Source organism: Rattus norvegicus, chromosome 16 (assembly GCF_036323735.1).
Source record: "Rattus norvegicus strain BN/NHsdMcwi chromosome 16, GRCr8, whole genome shotgun sequence".
Lineage (NCBI taxonomy): Eukaryota > Metazoa > Chordata > Mammalia > Rodentia > Muridae > Rattus > Rattus norvegicus.
The window spans coordinates 82,877,439-82,892,250 of NC_086034.1; the positions used below are offsets into that span (position 1 = coordinate 82,877,439).

The window sequence follows — 14,812 nt, forward strand, 5'->3', positions numbered from 1 at the left end:
GCTCACGCCTCTCACCACTTACCACTTGCTGTGTGATATTGACATTGGACTGTCCGAAGGTTTTTGGCAAAAGCTGCTTCCCCAGTGTGTTCACTGTGGATGGGTGCACAGCCACAAGAGACACCACACCTAGAACACAACAACACGACACGGTTAAGAGCTGAACTGCTTCTCTGCTGAGGTTAGAAGGGGCAGTTCCAGGAAGATGCTGTGTCTGTCAAGAACTCGACTTGTCTAGTTTTGGTTTATAGACCTACGGCTCAGTCACAAATGTCCCATCCCCAAACTTGGTCCTGGGGCCCAGGGTCCACTCTACACTAGGATCAGACTTGCCACAGCACCCCCCGCCCTCGTGTCTGTCTGCAAGATAAAATGGCCACTCCCCTGGGGTTGGGGATTTAGCTCAGTGGTAGAGCGCTTGCCTAGGAAGCGCAAGGCCCTGGGTTCGGTCCCCAGCTCCGAAAAAAAGAACCAAAAAAAAAAAAAAGAACCAAAAAAAAAATGGCCACTCCCTGCTTTAATGTGGAAAATAAAGTAGAACCCTAAGGTATTTTCCCAAACACAGAGACTGACACGCAGAATCTCCAGGGACGGCTGACTTTTCAGCTAGAAAGGAAAAATCAAAACATGACCTGGAGCCAACTCTCACTTTAAAAAGTGCCTCAAAATAAAACATATTATCGAGACCTTTCAAGGAAAACGCTTTTCAATACAGCTGTATAGACACCATGAACTGCTAAAATCCAGAGAAAGACCCCCAAACACCGCATTCATATTTTTGCAATTGTAAACCACATCTTTCCTGTCTGTAAGATTTAAGGCAGCAAATTATGAAATTGTGAAATCTGGAGTTTGCCTCACCCAACCTTAGCCAAAGGATCCACAAGGGAGACGTCCTAGGTTTTTTGATATTTTTTGGGTGTGCACTAGGGATTGAACCCACAGTCTCACACGCCAAGCAAGCGCACACCTAAAGCCCAACCTAAGAATGGTTGTAAGTAAACAGCTCCATCCGCCCCCCAAAAATGTATAGGCTCAACGCAGCCCCCCAAACACCAACAGCACTCTGTACAGAACTAGACACACAGTTGCTGAACCCCACCAGCTAAGGTAGCCCTAAGCAGAAGGCGGCATAAAGGCACGGTCATACAGTAACAAAAGTGGGTGCACAGGTCAGTGGATTACAACAGAAGACCAAGAGATAAATCCAAGACACTTGATTTTTCAATAACAACAAAAAATTTACCAAAACTATAAACTATAGAAAAGGCAGCCTCTTCAAAGGGTGTTTCAGGGTGCAAAGGAATGAAGCTAGATTAATTCTGCACAAAACTTAACTCAAAGTGTATTAATAACCTTAATGTAAGACCTCAAACTGAGAACCTTCGAGATGAAGACAGGGTAAAAGTCATAGGTGCAGGCGAGGGCTTTCTGAAAAGGACTCTGACCACACAGGAGTCACTGAGATTGGATTACAGGGGACTTAGAAGTTTCTTCACAGCAAACAATCATCAGGGAAGAGAAGGCTTACAAGACAAGAGAAAGATCTTTGTCAGTTACTCCTCTACCAGTGGATTAACACCACTACATAAAGGAAAAAACAAACAACCCCCCCACAAAAAAAACCCTCAACAACAAAGGAACAAATAAACCAACTGATGACCGAACAAACATCTCACAATCTTCAAAAGTACAAAGTCACAGATTAATACTACCAATAATCAATAATCCTGTTTAGCAATCAGAGTCAAGGAAAGTGAAAATCAAAACGACACTGGGATTCCACCTGACCTATCAGAGTGGCTACTGCTAAGAAATCAGGGAACAAACACTGGAGAACATAGGGAAAGCAAACTCATGCACTGCTGGTGAGAATGCAACAGTCACCAGGGAAAATCAGTGGAGACACACACATACACACACACTCACACACACACACTCTTACACATACACACCACACACACACTCTCACACACACACCACACTCTCACACACACACCACACACACACTCTCTCACACATACACACTCTTACACATACACACCACACACACACTCTCACACATACACACCACACACTCTCACACACACACACTCTTACACATACACACCACACACACATTCTTACACACACACACACCACACACACACTCTTCACACACACACACCACACACACACTCTCACACACTCTCTCACACATACACCTCACACACACTCTCACACTCTCTCTCTCACACACACACACCATACACACACACACACACACGACTGAGAAAACAAGACAAGGACTAGAGGCCAGACAGGTGGCTCAGCGGCTGAGAGCACTTGCTGCTCTTGAAGAGGCCTGGATTAGGTTCTCAGTACCCAGAGTGAGCCACATCTATTCCACATAACTCCAGGGGATCCAAGGCCTCTTCTGGCCTTTAGAGGTAAGGGGCACACAGGTGCACATATGTACATGCACTCAAACACGCATACATACACAAGTTTTAAAACTTAACGCTGGGAATATTCCAGGGCCTTGGGCACACTGGGAAGTGGTCTACCGCCAGCTTATTGTACATTTAATCACACGTGCCTTAAGAAAACACATGATGCCATGAGACACACTCAGACGGTGGAGTTACCACAGTAACACTGGCCAACATACCACCGCCTCTCGGCCATGCTGGCTACTGCACCAGGGCAAAGCAGCTAACACATCTCAGCAGAAATTCTACACCAACGGTTTGATGCCTAGAAGCCTCCCTCATACTGCGTGCCAACAGACAGAACCCCACCAAATCTTCATTTCCCCTCTAGTCCAACCCCAGGTAAACAGCTATGCTTTCTCTACATGTTTTATTCTGTTAGAATTCTCTGTAAGTGTGGCCACACAGTACCTTCTGTATTTGGATTGCTGTCTCAGTGTAACATCCCACCTATTCAACGCCACTGTAGCAAATGGCAAATCTCAACTTCTCTAGAATATTTAATTCCCCAGTTTTATTTTTTTTAAATCCATTCAGCCACTGACAAACACAAGTTGTTTCTGTACCTTGTGAGCAGGACTACAGTAGGCGGGTGTCTTTACAACAATGACCGAAACTCCCTTGAGAAGAGCCCACAAGGAGTGGATAGATCCTGTGTCAGCTCTGGGTATGGTCTTCCTAACATGCACAAGGGCGTGGTGTACACGCTTATTATTAGTCCTGAGAGGGACCTCTAACAAGCACCTTTACTGGTTTTGTCTGTCTGCCTGCCTATCTACCTACCTACCTACCTATCATCTGTCTGTCTGTCTTTCACTTCCTGTATAGAGGAGTTCTGCCTGAATGTCTGTGTACCACATGTGTGCAATGTCTGAGAAGGCCAGAAGAGGGCATCCAAGTCCCTGAACCTGGAATTGGAGGTGGCTGGGAACTGATGTGTGGGTACTAAAGAGAATAGGAACTTCTGCAATAGCAATGATCCTAACTGTGGAGTCACCTCCAGCCCTGTCCTTACCTTTTCTAGAGGTCCCTATGGGGTGTGGGAAAGCCTCATGTGCCTCTTGGGTCATCTGTGTCTCTTCCAAAGCCTATTGTAAACTATTTCACCCACTGTGCTAGAAACACTGCTTACTGAGCTGGTAAGGACACAGAATGTGCAGGTCTGTAAAGCTCTGAGGGATACACCTACATGCTGGGCTGACGGTGGGCACACGGAAGTCTGTAACACAGCTTTCTTCCTTCTGGGTTTCCAAGGACACCACCACATACACACACACGCACACACACACTCACACACACCATCTCACACACACACAGTCACATACACACAGTCACACACACACTCACACACACACACACACACAAGCCACACTCACAGTTTCCTACTCACCCACCTTCAGGCCCATCCAATGCCTGCTTTAGGGCAGGAAGTTGTGGCCATAGCTGTCCTTCAGCATCTGGATCCTCCACCATCGTTCACACTGTATCATTAGGATCCTCCACCATTGCTCACACACTATATCATTAGGTACACAGAACAGAGACCCACCCCAGGACCTGACTTCAACAAAGGCCATCTCTTGCCTCACACAAGGCTCACAGCTTCTGAAATATCACCATGGTGCTAAAAATTAAAATCAAAAACAAAATGTGAGGTTTCTCCTGATCCCAGGGGGTTAGTATAAAAAGAGTCTCATCAGGCTGGAGAGATGGCTCAGCAGTTAAGACCACTCTTCCAGAGGTCCTGAGTTCAATTCCCAGCAACCACATGGTGGCTCACAACCATCTATGACATCTGGTGTCCTGGCTGTGCAGGCAGACCATTGGATATATGATACATACATCTTTAAAGGAAGGGGGAAGGGGTCCTCATCATCTCTCAAGTGCCTCTGCCTGACGACATCTCAGAGTAACTACTACAAGGCCAGGAAAAAAAATATTCTGATCCATGTTTGGGCTGTAGTTCACCATTCGCCATGATACTAACACATGTCCAAGAGCACAGAGACCACACTAGCTTCTGACACACAACATCATTAAAATTTTTCTCTCACCTTTAAGTCTCATTCTGAGGCCAAAGACACAATCCTGAAGCAGAAAGGAAAGACAGACACACTCCTGAAGCAGAAAGGAAAGACAGACACACTCCTGAAGCAGAAAGGAAAGACAGACACACTCCGGCAGCAGGTAAGGATGAGGAGCAGCAGGCACAGGACACATCAGGAGACGAGAAGCCAGGCTGCTCTGCACTACCATAGACAGCAAGGGAGACACTGGAGGGAGACGGCCCCCTCACACCAAGACTCTGGGTTTGGGGAACTTAGAACTTGAGGAAAATGGGATCAGACTGCCCACATGAGAAGCAGAGCTCCAGATAAACGGAGAATAAGACAGATAGTATGTATCCACTCTCAGGAACTATGGGCAAAGGGCCAAGAGCCCAGGAACTGAAATCACAGCAGAGACGATGACTGTGGCCCCAAAGACGTTCCCAGCACACACTGGACTGGGAAGGGCCCTAAAGATCAGCACCCATGGGATCGCTCACACGTGCTGTTTGGCACAACGGTGCCACTCCAGGGAGCACTATCCCTCAGTTGCTAGGCCAGAGGAAGATGTGCATGTGCTAGGTGCCCTGGGGAAAGAGACTGAGAAGTGAGAAGCACCAGACAGACATATTAGGAAGTTCAATGGCAGCAGCCCTGGGGCAGAGTTCCAGAAGGAGCCTGACAGAAAAGTAAGGTCCTCCAGGCAGAGACCTGTGGGCAATTCAGGGTCAGAGGTCAGTGGACAGTCACGAGCAGCAGAGAATCTGAAAACCCAACACCACCATATGCTGGCGAGGATGCGAGGAACTGGAGCCCACTGGCAGGAAGGAAGTGTAGCAACGCAGCAGATGGTGGCCCCAGGGCCCAACATCTCCAAGACCCAGTCACTCTCCAGGAGCAGTGAGCTCACATGACACCATGGCACGACAGAGTCCACCAAACTCTGAACTGCAGTAAGTCAGAGGCAGCCAGGACGCCGTTCTGCTGAGCCTGGGCTTGGCAATGCACACTGTTCTGATGCATTTTTTCCTGGGGGAAAGGGGTTTTGGGTCACAAACACTGTAAAGGTCAGGTTCACGCATCTGTCTGCTGAAGTCGACCTGCCTGCTTCTCTCTGGTATACCCGTCTGGCAGCCTCTGTGGAGACTTACACCTTTATGTAAAACAGACAATGTCGGTCTGGTAGGTCTCATTTAATTAGGTAAAGGTGTTACAAGCAAGCCAGAGGTCCCTAAGACACACCTGCCATGCAATCTTTGAACTTCAAAACCCCTCTTCATGTGCACACATGAAGAGTTCCATCACCAATTCCCTGGGGGTGTTGATAGAACAGAGGGACTAAAAACGTCCCTCTGCAAGGGGAAGACAATACAGGTGGCCCTGAGCCCTCACAGGGCCAGGAGACCAGGGAGTGACTGGCTGGTTTAGGATGAGGAAACAACAGATTATAGCTACCTGGGCTCAACAGCACCAAAGCAGCATCTCAATTGTCTTCCTCATCAAAGAAGACCGCCTCTCTGAGCTGGGACCACCACTGCCTGCCAGGTTACTCATGTGCAACCTTCTGGTAAATTCAGAATGTACCTGGCTTTAAGGAGACTGTGAACTAAGCATAGGGACCAGATTAGAGCACAGGGAAGGATGTGGAGGGAATCCTGCCTTCACACACCTCAGCTTCTCCTTGCCTCTTGCTCACTTTCCCCCCTTTCTGACTCAAGGGAAGCCTCCAGGATAAAATGTTGTGATTATGCTGGCCACAAGTACAAGTAAGGGTGGGGGTCCTGCTTTCTGCATGTTCAGGCACAGCTGGCTATTCCAAGGGTAGGGCACAGCGCAGAACACCTGCCTAATGATTGCTTGGCTTCTCATTTGTGTGCGTTTATAATAACATAAACGACACTCTAGGCTTTTTACCTCAATAATCAAGAAAACACAGTGAACAGCACAGTACTCCTCATCTGCACTCTTGGAGAAGGCAGCTCTTCTAGCCCTTGCTCATGATGACTCCGGGAAACTTATGCTGTCCCAGCAGCAAAGGAACAGAAGGCTCAGCATGTGCTAAGGAAGGGCAGTGTCTGGACAGCACAGGACGGAGACTGCAAACGTTCTACCAAGTGCCTGGGCTCCCGAGCCTCACTGCACCGCCTTTACGCAAGTATGTCCACCAGGCCTCTCTGAAACCTCATTTCCACTGCCCAGGGCACCTATTAAGAGTGAGGATTGCATGTCTGACAGACAGACAGCTCTACCTAGGCTTATTCTCTAGAATGGTCACCAGAAACTAACAGCAGTACACACCTTTTTGAGACGGGAAGAGGGTCTGGAGTGAAGGGAGCGATCGCTGTGCATTTCCCAAACATCAGAACTCCAAAACAGTGTCAGTGAATAGCATACCTAACCACAGGTTCAAGCCACTCACTGCAGGCAAAGTACTGGTCTACAGGGATAGTCAATGCAGTGAGCAGCACCAACCTGTCCCCAAGTCCATGCAGGTGCAGAATCTGTCTGTCACTGCTGACCACGAAGCCAGGAGGAAAGGGAAGCAAAGGAAGCCGACAGCCTGACTATGACACGCAGACGCACGTCTTATGTCATAACCCTTCCTACAGGTCAACTTTAGCTCAAGGTCGTCCAATCACCCATGTGTGAAAAGTATGGGAAGGGTGACAGGGCTTGGCAGACCACGGCAGAACTCACAGAACACCAGAGAGGGGCACTCCCAGGGGGAAGAGGCCACTGCTTCATTTCCATCACTTAGATGGGAAATGCTGTACCTTAAACTTCTGAAATCTCACTGTTTCTCCAGTGACACTCAAGTTCATTTCGTGCGAGCACAGGAGACTGCTGCCAACCATGAAGATAAGCCCCCGTACCTGCACCAGACACTGCCCTAACTCCACCAAACAAAGGAGGGACCAGGCTTGGTAGACACACAGCCTGGACAACCCTCATGACTGAGGGTCCTGTGAGTCCCACCGTGAGGGGCAGGCACCACACAAAGACTGAGGCTTGGACTGGGGTGTGTTAAGACTGAGGGCAAACCCTCTCACTTGTACATCCATACTGAGGGCTGTGTCCTCTCACAGGGGAGAACAGAGAGGACACAGTCATTGCCCCGGTGCTTCTGGACCACTGGGGGCCTGGAGACGGATGATCCCTGGGCCCTAATACATGCAAAGTATAGACCAGAGACAAATACAGAAATCTAAGTACAAGCCAATCATTATTCTCAAGACCTCAGAGCCTCTTCTGCAGACAGGAGTCACTTTCCTGGGCCTCACTATTAAGAAGAAAATGGCTAATTTTACACATACAATTAAGAGAAACCAGAACAAGAAACTCTTCAGCAGAACTTATCCCCAGCATGCCATGGTCCTGGCTCATACAGGCTGTATGTTCACAGGGCCTGACCTAAACTATGTCTGAGGATAACAAGACCTGTCCACAAGTTTAGTCACTAGAAGTGCCTTAGCACTGTAAGGCCACAGTGCTTTGAAGACAGAGCTTAGCACTATGGGGACATGGTGCTATGGGGACTGGACACAGTGGCAAAGCAACAGACACAGACAGCACAACCCAGGGGTCAACTAAGGAAGCCACCAATTGTCAGGATACTGGCAGCTGTTTCCTGTTACAGACACCAAGCATCTTGATAAGGTGGGCCTCAGCCTTCCATCCGGCACACATAACTCTGACCACACCAGGCTCCCTAAGAAAACTGAGCACCTCACACAAGTCAACCAAGACACAAGCCTAAGCCTGAGAAGACGTGCACCCCTCGTGGGAGCACTGGGAGCTCTTGTGGCGAGGCAGCCAGCCATCACCGGGGGAAGAGCACACAGGCCTAGTTCCCGCCCTCCTCACTCGCCTGAGTGGCCTGACACCTCAGTGCTGCAGTGGGCCTCACAGTCGGCAAGGCATCGACACAGCACACACTCAGCAGACTTACATTTCCAGAACAGGCTCCCTTACCTTTCCCAGGACTAAGATTCTGGTCTATAAAGACCTTTAGTTCTCCGTTGGCTTCAATTAGACTGGCCTGCAGAGAGCAACAACAACAACAGTAAATACAACATCTCAAGAGCCACACAGCCAAAGTTGTTAAACACCGGCTAAACTAAGCATAGGGCGGGCAGAGCTGCCACTGCTCGGCAGCAGGAGCCCCAACGCTGCCCTGCTCCCAGTGGCCACCATGGCTGGGAACAGCATGACCTGCAAATCCAGTTATAAAAAGCCAGGACTTTGATGGCAGAGGGAAATGGTCACCAGGTGATCTGTGAGAGACAGCACATATCTGATAGAGTGGAGTCAACAGGAAGCAATCTTACCAGACCGTCCCTCTCACCTCTCCAGGGAACCATGACAACCTTTATTCCCAACAGGCCTCTCCCAGGGGAAGAAGCCAAGGTAAACTGTTCGTGACTTCTAACCTCTAACCTCGAGAGGTCAGGAAGTGACAATGGAGCCTACATTCTCATCCAAATGCTCTTCCACAAAAGAAAAAGCTGGTGACAGAGGGAGGGAGGGGACAGTGGCCAAGAAAAGCCCTGCAGGAGGGAGCCCAGTCTCCTCCAGAACAGGGAAGTGAGCTGTCCTAGGAAGTCACAAGGTAACAGTTACAGCTGAGCACCAGGATGCTAAGAGCAAGTACAGTGATCTATATGGCCAGGTAGGTGAGGACGAGGGGTTAAAGGCGGGTTAGCAAAGTTGGGAGCTAAGTAAATCCAGACACGTAAACCCGCGTTTAAAGCTAGGAATTAAGATAACACCAGGAAGACCAAAGATACCGATGTCGGGTGGGTAAAGCCGGTGGGCAGGGCCAGGAACTTAATGCAAGAAACGAGCAGGGATGAGACCTGGTGACAGCATGAGCCCAGTGGGTAAAACTGTGTGAGGTAAGCTAAGTGGAGAAGAAGCCAATGTAGGCTGATGGGGAACAGCCCCCAGTCCAAAGCTAACAGGCCTGCACTGCAGTGGGAGAGAAGCTGCTTCCAGCCATGCTTAAGGCTCCAGGCTCCAACACCAGCACTACCACAATGAAAAAGCAAATGCTTAAACATGACTCTAGGTACAAGGGCCAAATTGGGAGGACCAGGTTGGGACGGCCAGTAGAATAAGTCCAGGAGATTAGAAACACAGCAGGCAGGGAAGGTCCCCTAGCCCAGAGCAAACAGAAGATTAGGAGGTTAAAACCCACTGATGGGCATGAGAAGTTACAGCAGGATGGGTGAGACCTGCGGGCGTAATGGCAGGAGAATGAGGCCTTGTCTGTAGGTCCACAGCCAAGAGCCAGGAAAGAAGAGTGGCCGGCAGGCTCAGATGACTACAGTTGATGAGTCAAACCAAGGAAATGCAGGAGAGGCTGAGGCCACAGAGGTTAGGGCCAGGTGGGCACAGCCAGGTGGGTAAACCAGGATGTTAAAGCTGAGCGGAAAAGGCCAACAGATGTTCTGAAGCCGAAAGCCAAAGCCAGCCGCATTAGGGAGGCTAAACAGAGGCAGGCTGGGGCTAACACCAGGTGGGCCAGGCCAGGAGGAAGAGAATTGCTAGGAGGCAAAGGCCAAGCCCCCAGGGCCAGTGAGTAAAGCATGCTGAATACCAGGTCAGCCCAGGTAGATGCAGCCTGGAGATTTGGAACAGGTCTAGTGACCCTGAGTCCCAGTTTTAGCAATTATAGCTCAAAGCAGTGTTCATTTCCCAGGCTCCCTCAGCACCATAGGCTTAGGAGGGGGTGGGGCTCCTGGTACAGTCACAACACACCATTACTTCTATATCTACCTCCATGTGTCACAGTGGGCTGGATCTGAACAAGTAGGAGGCTCACCCCCATACTGGACAAGCAGGTGCGTGGCGTTACCCGGCTTCATCATCCTGTCACCCACTGACTACCGCCCAACTCCCCACACATGGCTTTTATGTTCTACAGGAGAGCTGCATTCAGGTATCCTTCCTGACCACCCATATGGGACAGGGCAGAGCATACTGGGGCGGGCCTGGGAGAGCAGCAGCATCTGCTGTCACCGGCAGAAAAGACAAGTGTGGACAGTATAGGCTGAATCACCTCTGTTGTCCATTAGAGTCTACCTCAGTGGAACTCAGGTCCACCACACAGGAGTCCTACCCAGGAACGCAGCAGCTAAGAGACAACCCAGTGCAGGGATTTAGCACCACCATGTCTGTGTCTGTAAGTTTCATTAGGTTAACACTCACAGAACCAAGGTTGTTGGGTTTTTTAAAAGACTGATTGATTGATTTATTATATACGAGTACCCTGTCGCTATCTTCAGACACACCAGAAGTGGCATGGGATCCCATTACAGATGGTTGTGAGCCACCATGTGGTTGCTGGGAATTGAACTCAGGACCTCTGAAAAAGCAGTCAGTGCTCTTAACCATTGAGCCATCTCTCCAGCCCCAGAACCGAGCTTGACATCTACCACGATACTGATCACCTCTCTGAGGTAGATGTAGGCAGGGCAGACAGGCTACCCAGGAAGTTCCTCAGCTATGCTATGCTCCTCTTCCCTCAAAGGTCACCTCAGGCTTGACTGGAACGCACCATCCCATCTCAGCTGTGGGTGCTGCTTCACTGCAGCTTGACATCTAGAGACTCAGATGGTCTGCTTAACCATTCACCTGAGCCCAACAGGGTCGGTCCTCCAAATCAGCCTTGCTTCCTGAAACAGGCCTTATAGAGCTCACTGGCCAGGAATAGCCAGCAGGACCTGTGCTGGGTCAGCTATGTAGCGAACAGGCAGACTTTCTCCACAAGTCTCAATTTGGTGCCATCAAGCTCAAAGGTAATCATGAAACTGTGGTCCAAGAGAAAGCAGTGAGGCAGAGGACTGCCAAACTTAAAGTCTGTCCCCCCAGCAATCCATCCATGTCTGCAACAAGAGTAACTGTATCCCCCAAATCCCAAGTAAGCCCCCTGCCCCCATGATGCCCTGCCTTTCTGTCACTTGGCTCAGAAAGCTGCCATGTGTACCTGTACCCCACAGGGTCCCCTGGGTCGCTCCCTGGAGGGGCTACCCTTCACTACAGTGAGTTCAACGCCCCTGACTACTTTTCAGTACCTGCCAGTTGTACCTCCCAGCATGACAAACAAAAGTATCTCCAGATTGCAAAACTGCCCTCGGTTGAGAACCACGGGCTTTTGGGTACGATTTCATGACACTGCTTCGCGCCGAGCTGCTTTCCAGAGCCAGCAGTAAATACACAGCTTTATTCTCAGCTCCTTTTTCAAGTAGGGGCCTGAGATCAGTAGATAAAATCTGACCCAAAAGACACACCAGAAGGCTCCTGGAGCCAGCTAAGGCCCACCGCAGCTTGTCCCAATGTTCCACGGGCAGAGGCCACTCTTTCCTAACACACGGGTGTCAACATCAAAAAGGAAATGCAAGCTCTCCTGTCCATAAAGGAAACTAGAAAACAAAGCCACCGTGGGCTCTCTTCATAGAGATCTGAAGGCCAGCAACAGTCTGTCTAGCAGACACTAGAGACCAGTAACCTTCTTGTAGAGAGCTGACCATGCCAGAAAGCTTGCTATGTCTAAGGCAGGACCCCAGACCACAGTGTACAGTGGAGCACAACCTCCTAGAAGAATCTGCCACAGCCTAAATGTCCGCCTCCCACATCCACGTGTTGAATGCAGTCTTCAAGTAGAGAGCTAGGACATTTAGGACATCGTGAAGCTGAGGGACAGAGCCTTGTGATAAGATAAGGGTCCTACAAGAGGCACCCAGAGAGCTGCTGCCCTTTCACCACAAGAAACTACTCCCTTGGAGCCTCCCTTTTTCTCAATTTTCCTTAATAAATCTACCTTCAATGTACTTTTTTAAAAAAGGGCAGCAGTAAGCCATTGCTAAACACCAAATCTGCCTTTGATCTTGGGTTTGCAAGTAGATTTCATTACATCTTTATTACAGCAGCTCAAATGGACTGGGACAGATGTCTCCCATCCTCCTCGCCTGACTGGACTGAACTCTATAGCACAGGCAGCTGAAATGCTAGTGCGACCTTTGCAGTCAGCATGTTCTCTCTGGGAAGCGGGCAGCCTGGTCACAAGAATGTGTGAGCAGCCTGTGGCGGACAGGGGAGAGTCCTGTCTCAGAAGTCGATGAGACTCCAGGCAGCTTCAAATCTGTCAGTGCTCAATCACAACACTCAATCCTGACCTACAGAGGCACAAGGCCATAGATGAACGGACACTGGCACTTTAAGCCACTTGCTTGTGAGGATGTCTATCTTACAGCACCAGGTGACTAAAGCAACCATATCTGGAAAGGACCTGAACAGGTCTAGGCTTGCATAGGGAGGACACTGCACACCATAGCTCTGGGATTCTATGACCAGAATGCATGGTCCTACTCGTGTGCATACACTCCAGCTGCTGGATCCACCCTGCCCGGAGGTGCTTACGAAGAACAGTGAGGCAAACAGACCGACCACGGCAATGACAACAAGACAGCAGAGAGCAGAAAACATCCTTAGCCTTCCCTGGAACAGAAAGTCACGGATGCAGGTTCCACTCAGTAGGTGAACTATGACACTGCCACACAGCACAACAGCAAGAGTGGTTGCCATGCGAGACAGACCCTTCTGTGCTTGTCATTCCTGACTCCAGGGGGAAGACCTGCTGCAGCTCCCCTCCCCTCAAACTAGGGCCACAGCAGAGCACTGAGAGGCCAGATGCTACTGTGATGGAATGTGGCAGAAAACAGCAGTGAGCACCAACCACATACTCTAGAGGTCACAGCATTTCCAGGGTCACCCCAGGTACACCCAGGGCTATATAGTGGCACCCAGTCGGTGGCAACATGACTCACAAGGTCCTCAGCACCTCTCCACCCCTCTGCCCCCTCTCTCAGTGCATCAGACATCCAAGCAATTACACTGGTCTTTGCTCTCCCATAGTACCTTTAAGCTAGAGCCCAGCCAACTTCCAGGGAGAGAACATTAACCTTTCTTTAAAAACACACCCACTGACACTGGCTGTCTCTTCTGTCCCGCTCTAGGCAGGCCTGTAGTACAAACAGCAGCAGACAATGACCACGATGACCATAGCCACCCCTTCCAGAAGTCAACGATGGACGGCCAACTCACCAACAGCAATTACCAGACCTACACGTTACTCTGTTCATTTACCAAATGCTGCTGGTGCTTGCCAGTAGCCAGCTTTCACAAACAGGACAGCCCAGAGTGCTCGCCAGTGACTGTAACCACAGCCCTGCAGTTGTGCAGAGCAGATGCAAACTGAAAGCAGAGATGCCCTGGGCTACTGCTGCCCCCAGCCACAGCCCAGGGCTCATCTGAGGGGACTCTCCCCAGGAGTGCACAGACCTGCACACCATGGCCAGAGGGTGCTCTTCAGGAGCAGCTTCCCCCAACACCCACACTCCAGCAACCGGGTACGCAGCACTGGTGGCCATCGTCCTCTTAGAGAGTGATGCCTTATTACCCTCTTAATGCACTGTTAACCTGAAAGACATCCCCCCACAGCAACGGACAGTGTGATTCCTGAAACCATACTCTGGTATTTTCCTAACTCCCACAATGCTGGACAACAGGCCTGCCTAGCTGGAACTGTGCAGCCCTGAGGTACCTGAGTAGAGCCTGACACAGGCTCTATCTGGAAAGCCAGCCTTCTAGGAGCCACTGTCACCTCTGGAGGTCACCTGTGCCTGTGCATGGGCTGACCCACCAACTGCCTTCTGACGAACATGTCTAGCAGAAGAGAGTTCTGAGTTCACTGCACCCACACATCTGTCTGTCTGTCCTGTTCTCCTGACGAGTTGCCTGAGCCAATGCCTTTGAAACTAAGGGTATCCTTCCTCCAGTCAGAAAACAGAACCCCCCACCAGGACAATGAGTCTTTCTAGAGGCTCAGGCCACCCTACGCCAGCCAAAATTCTCCTTTGGACAAACCAACCCCTAGCTCCAAACCTACGGAGCGAAGGAGCTGTAGATTCTGGATAACCATGGGGCCCAGCCTTCTGAGCCATCTAGGTCTTCACCAGGTCTGTGCCAGAGCTGCGGGCCACAGCACGAAGGCACCACACGTGGAGCAACATCACAAACATGCTCCCCGTGGAAAACAGCGAGGACGAGGACAAAGAGGCTGTGCAAGAGCATCCATGCTGAGGTCAACAGGAAGGGAGCTGAGGGGATCCCCAACTCAAAGACTCAAATGGAACTGAGGCCCCAAGGCCTCAAAGATGCTGTCCTGAGTTGGAACTCCCCAAACTAGGCCTTGCAGACACCTGAAAGTGTATGAAAAAGTTCTGCTCTCAG

General features: G+C 50.1%; 1 protein-coding gene across 6 annotated transcripts in view; it reads right to left on the reverse strand.

Moving 5' to 3' along the window:
• The window catches only part of Tfdp1 (transcription factor Dp-1), a 38,947-nt gene that overhangs the window by 13,219 nt on the left and 10,916 nt on the right, over window positions 1–14,812 (reverse strand). For 4 of the 6 annotated variants that reach the window (XM_039094677.2, XM_039094676.2, XM_008771398.4 and 1 more), the window contains exons 3-4: window positions 8,492–8,558; window positions 23–129 (exon numbers count right to left, since the gene is read on the reverse strand). In XM_039094677.2, the coding sequence (XP_038950605.1) occupies window positions 23–129; window positions 8,492–8,558 (174 nt within the window). 6 annotated transcript variants of the gene reach the window in all.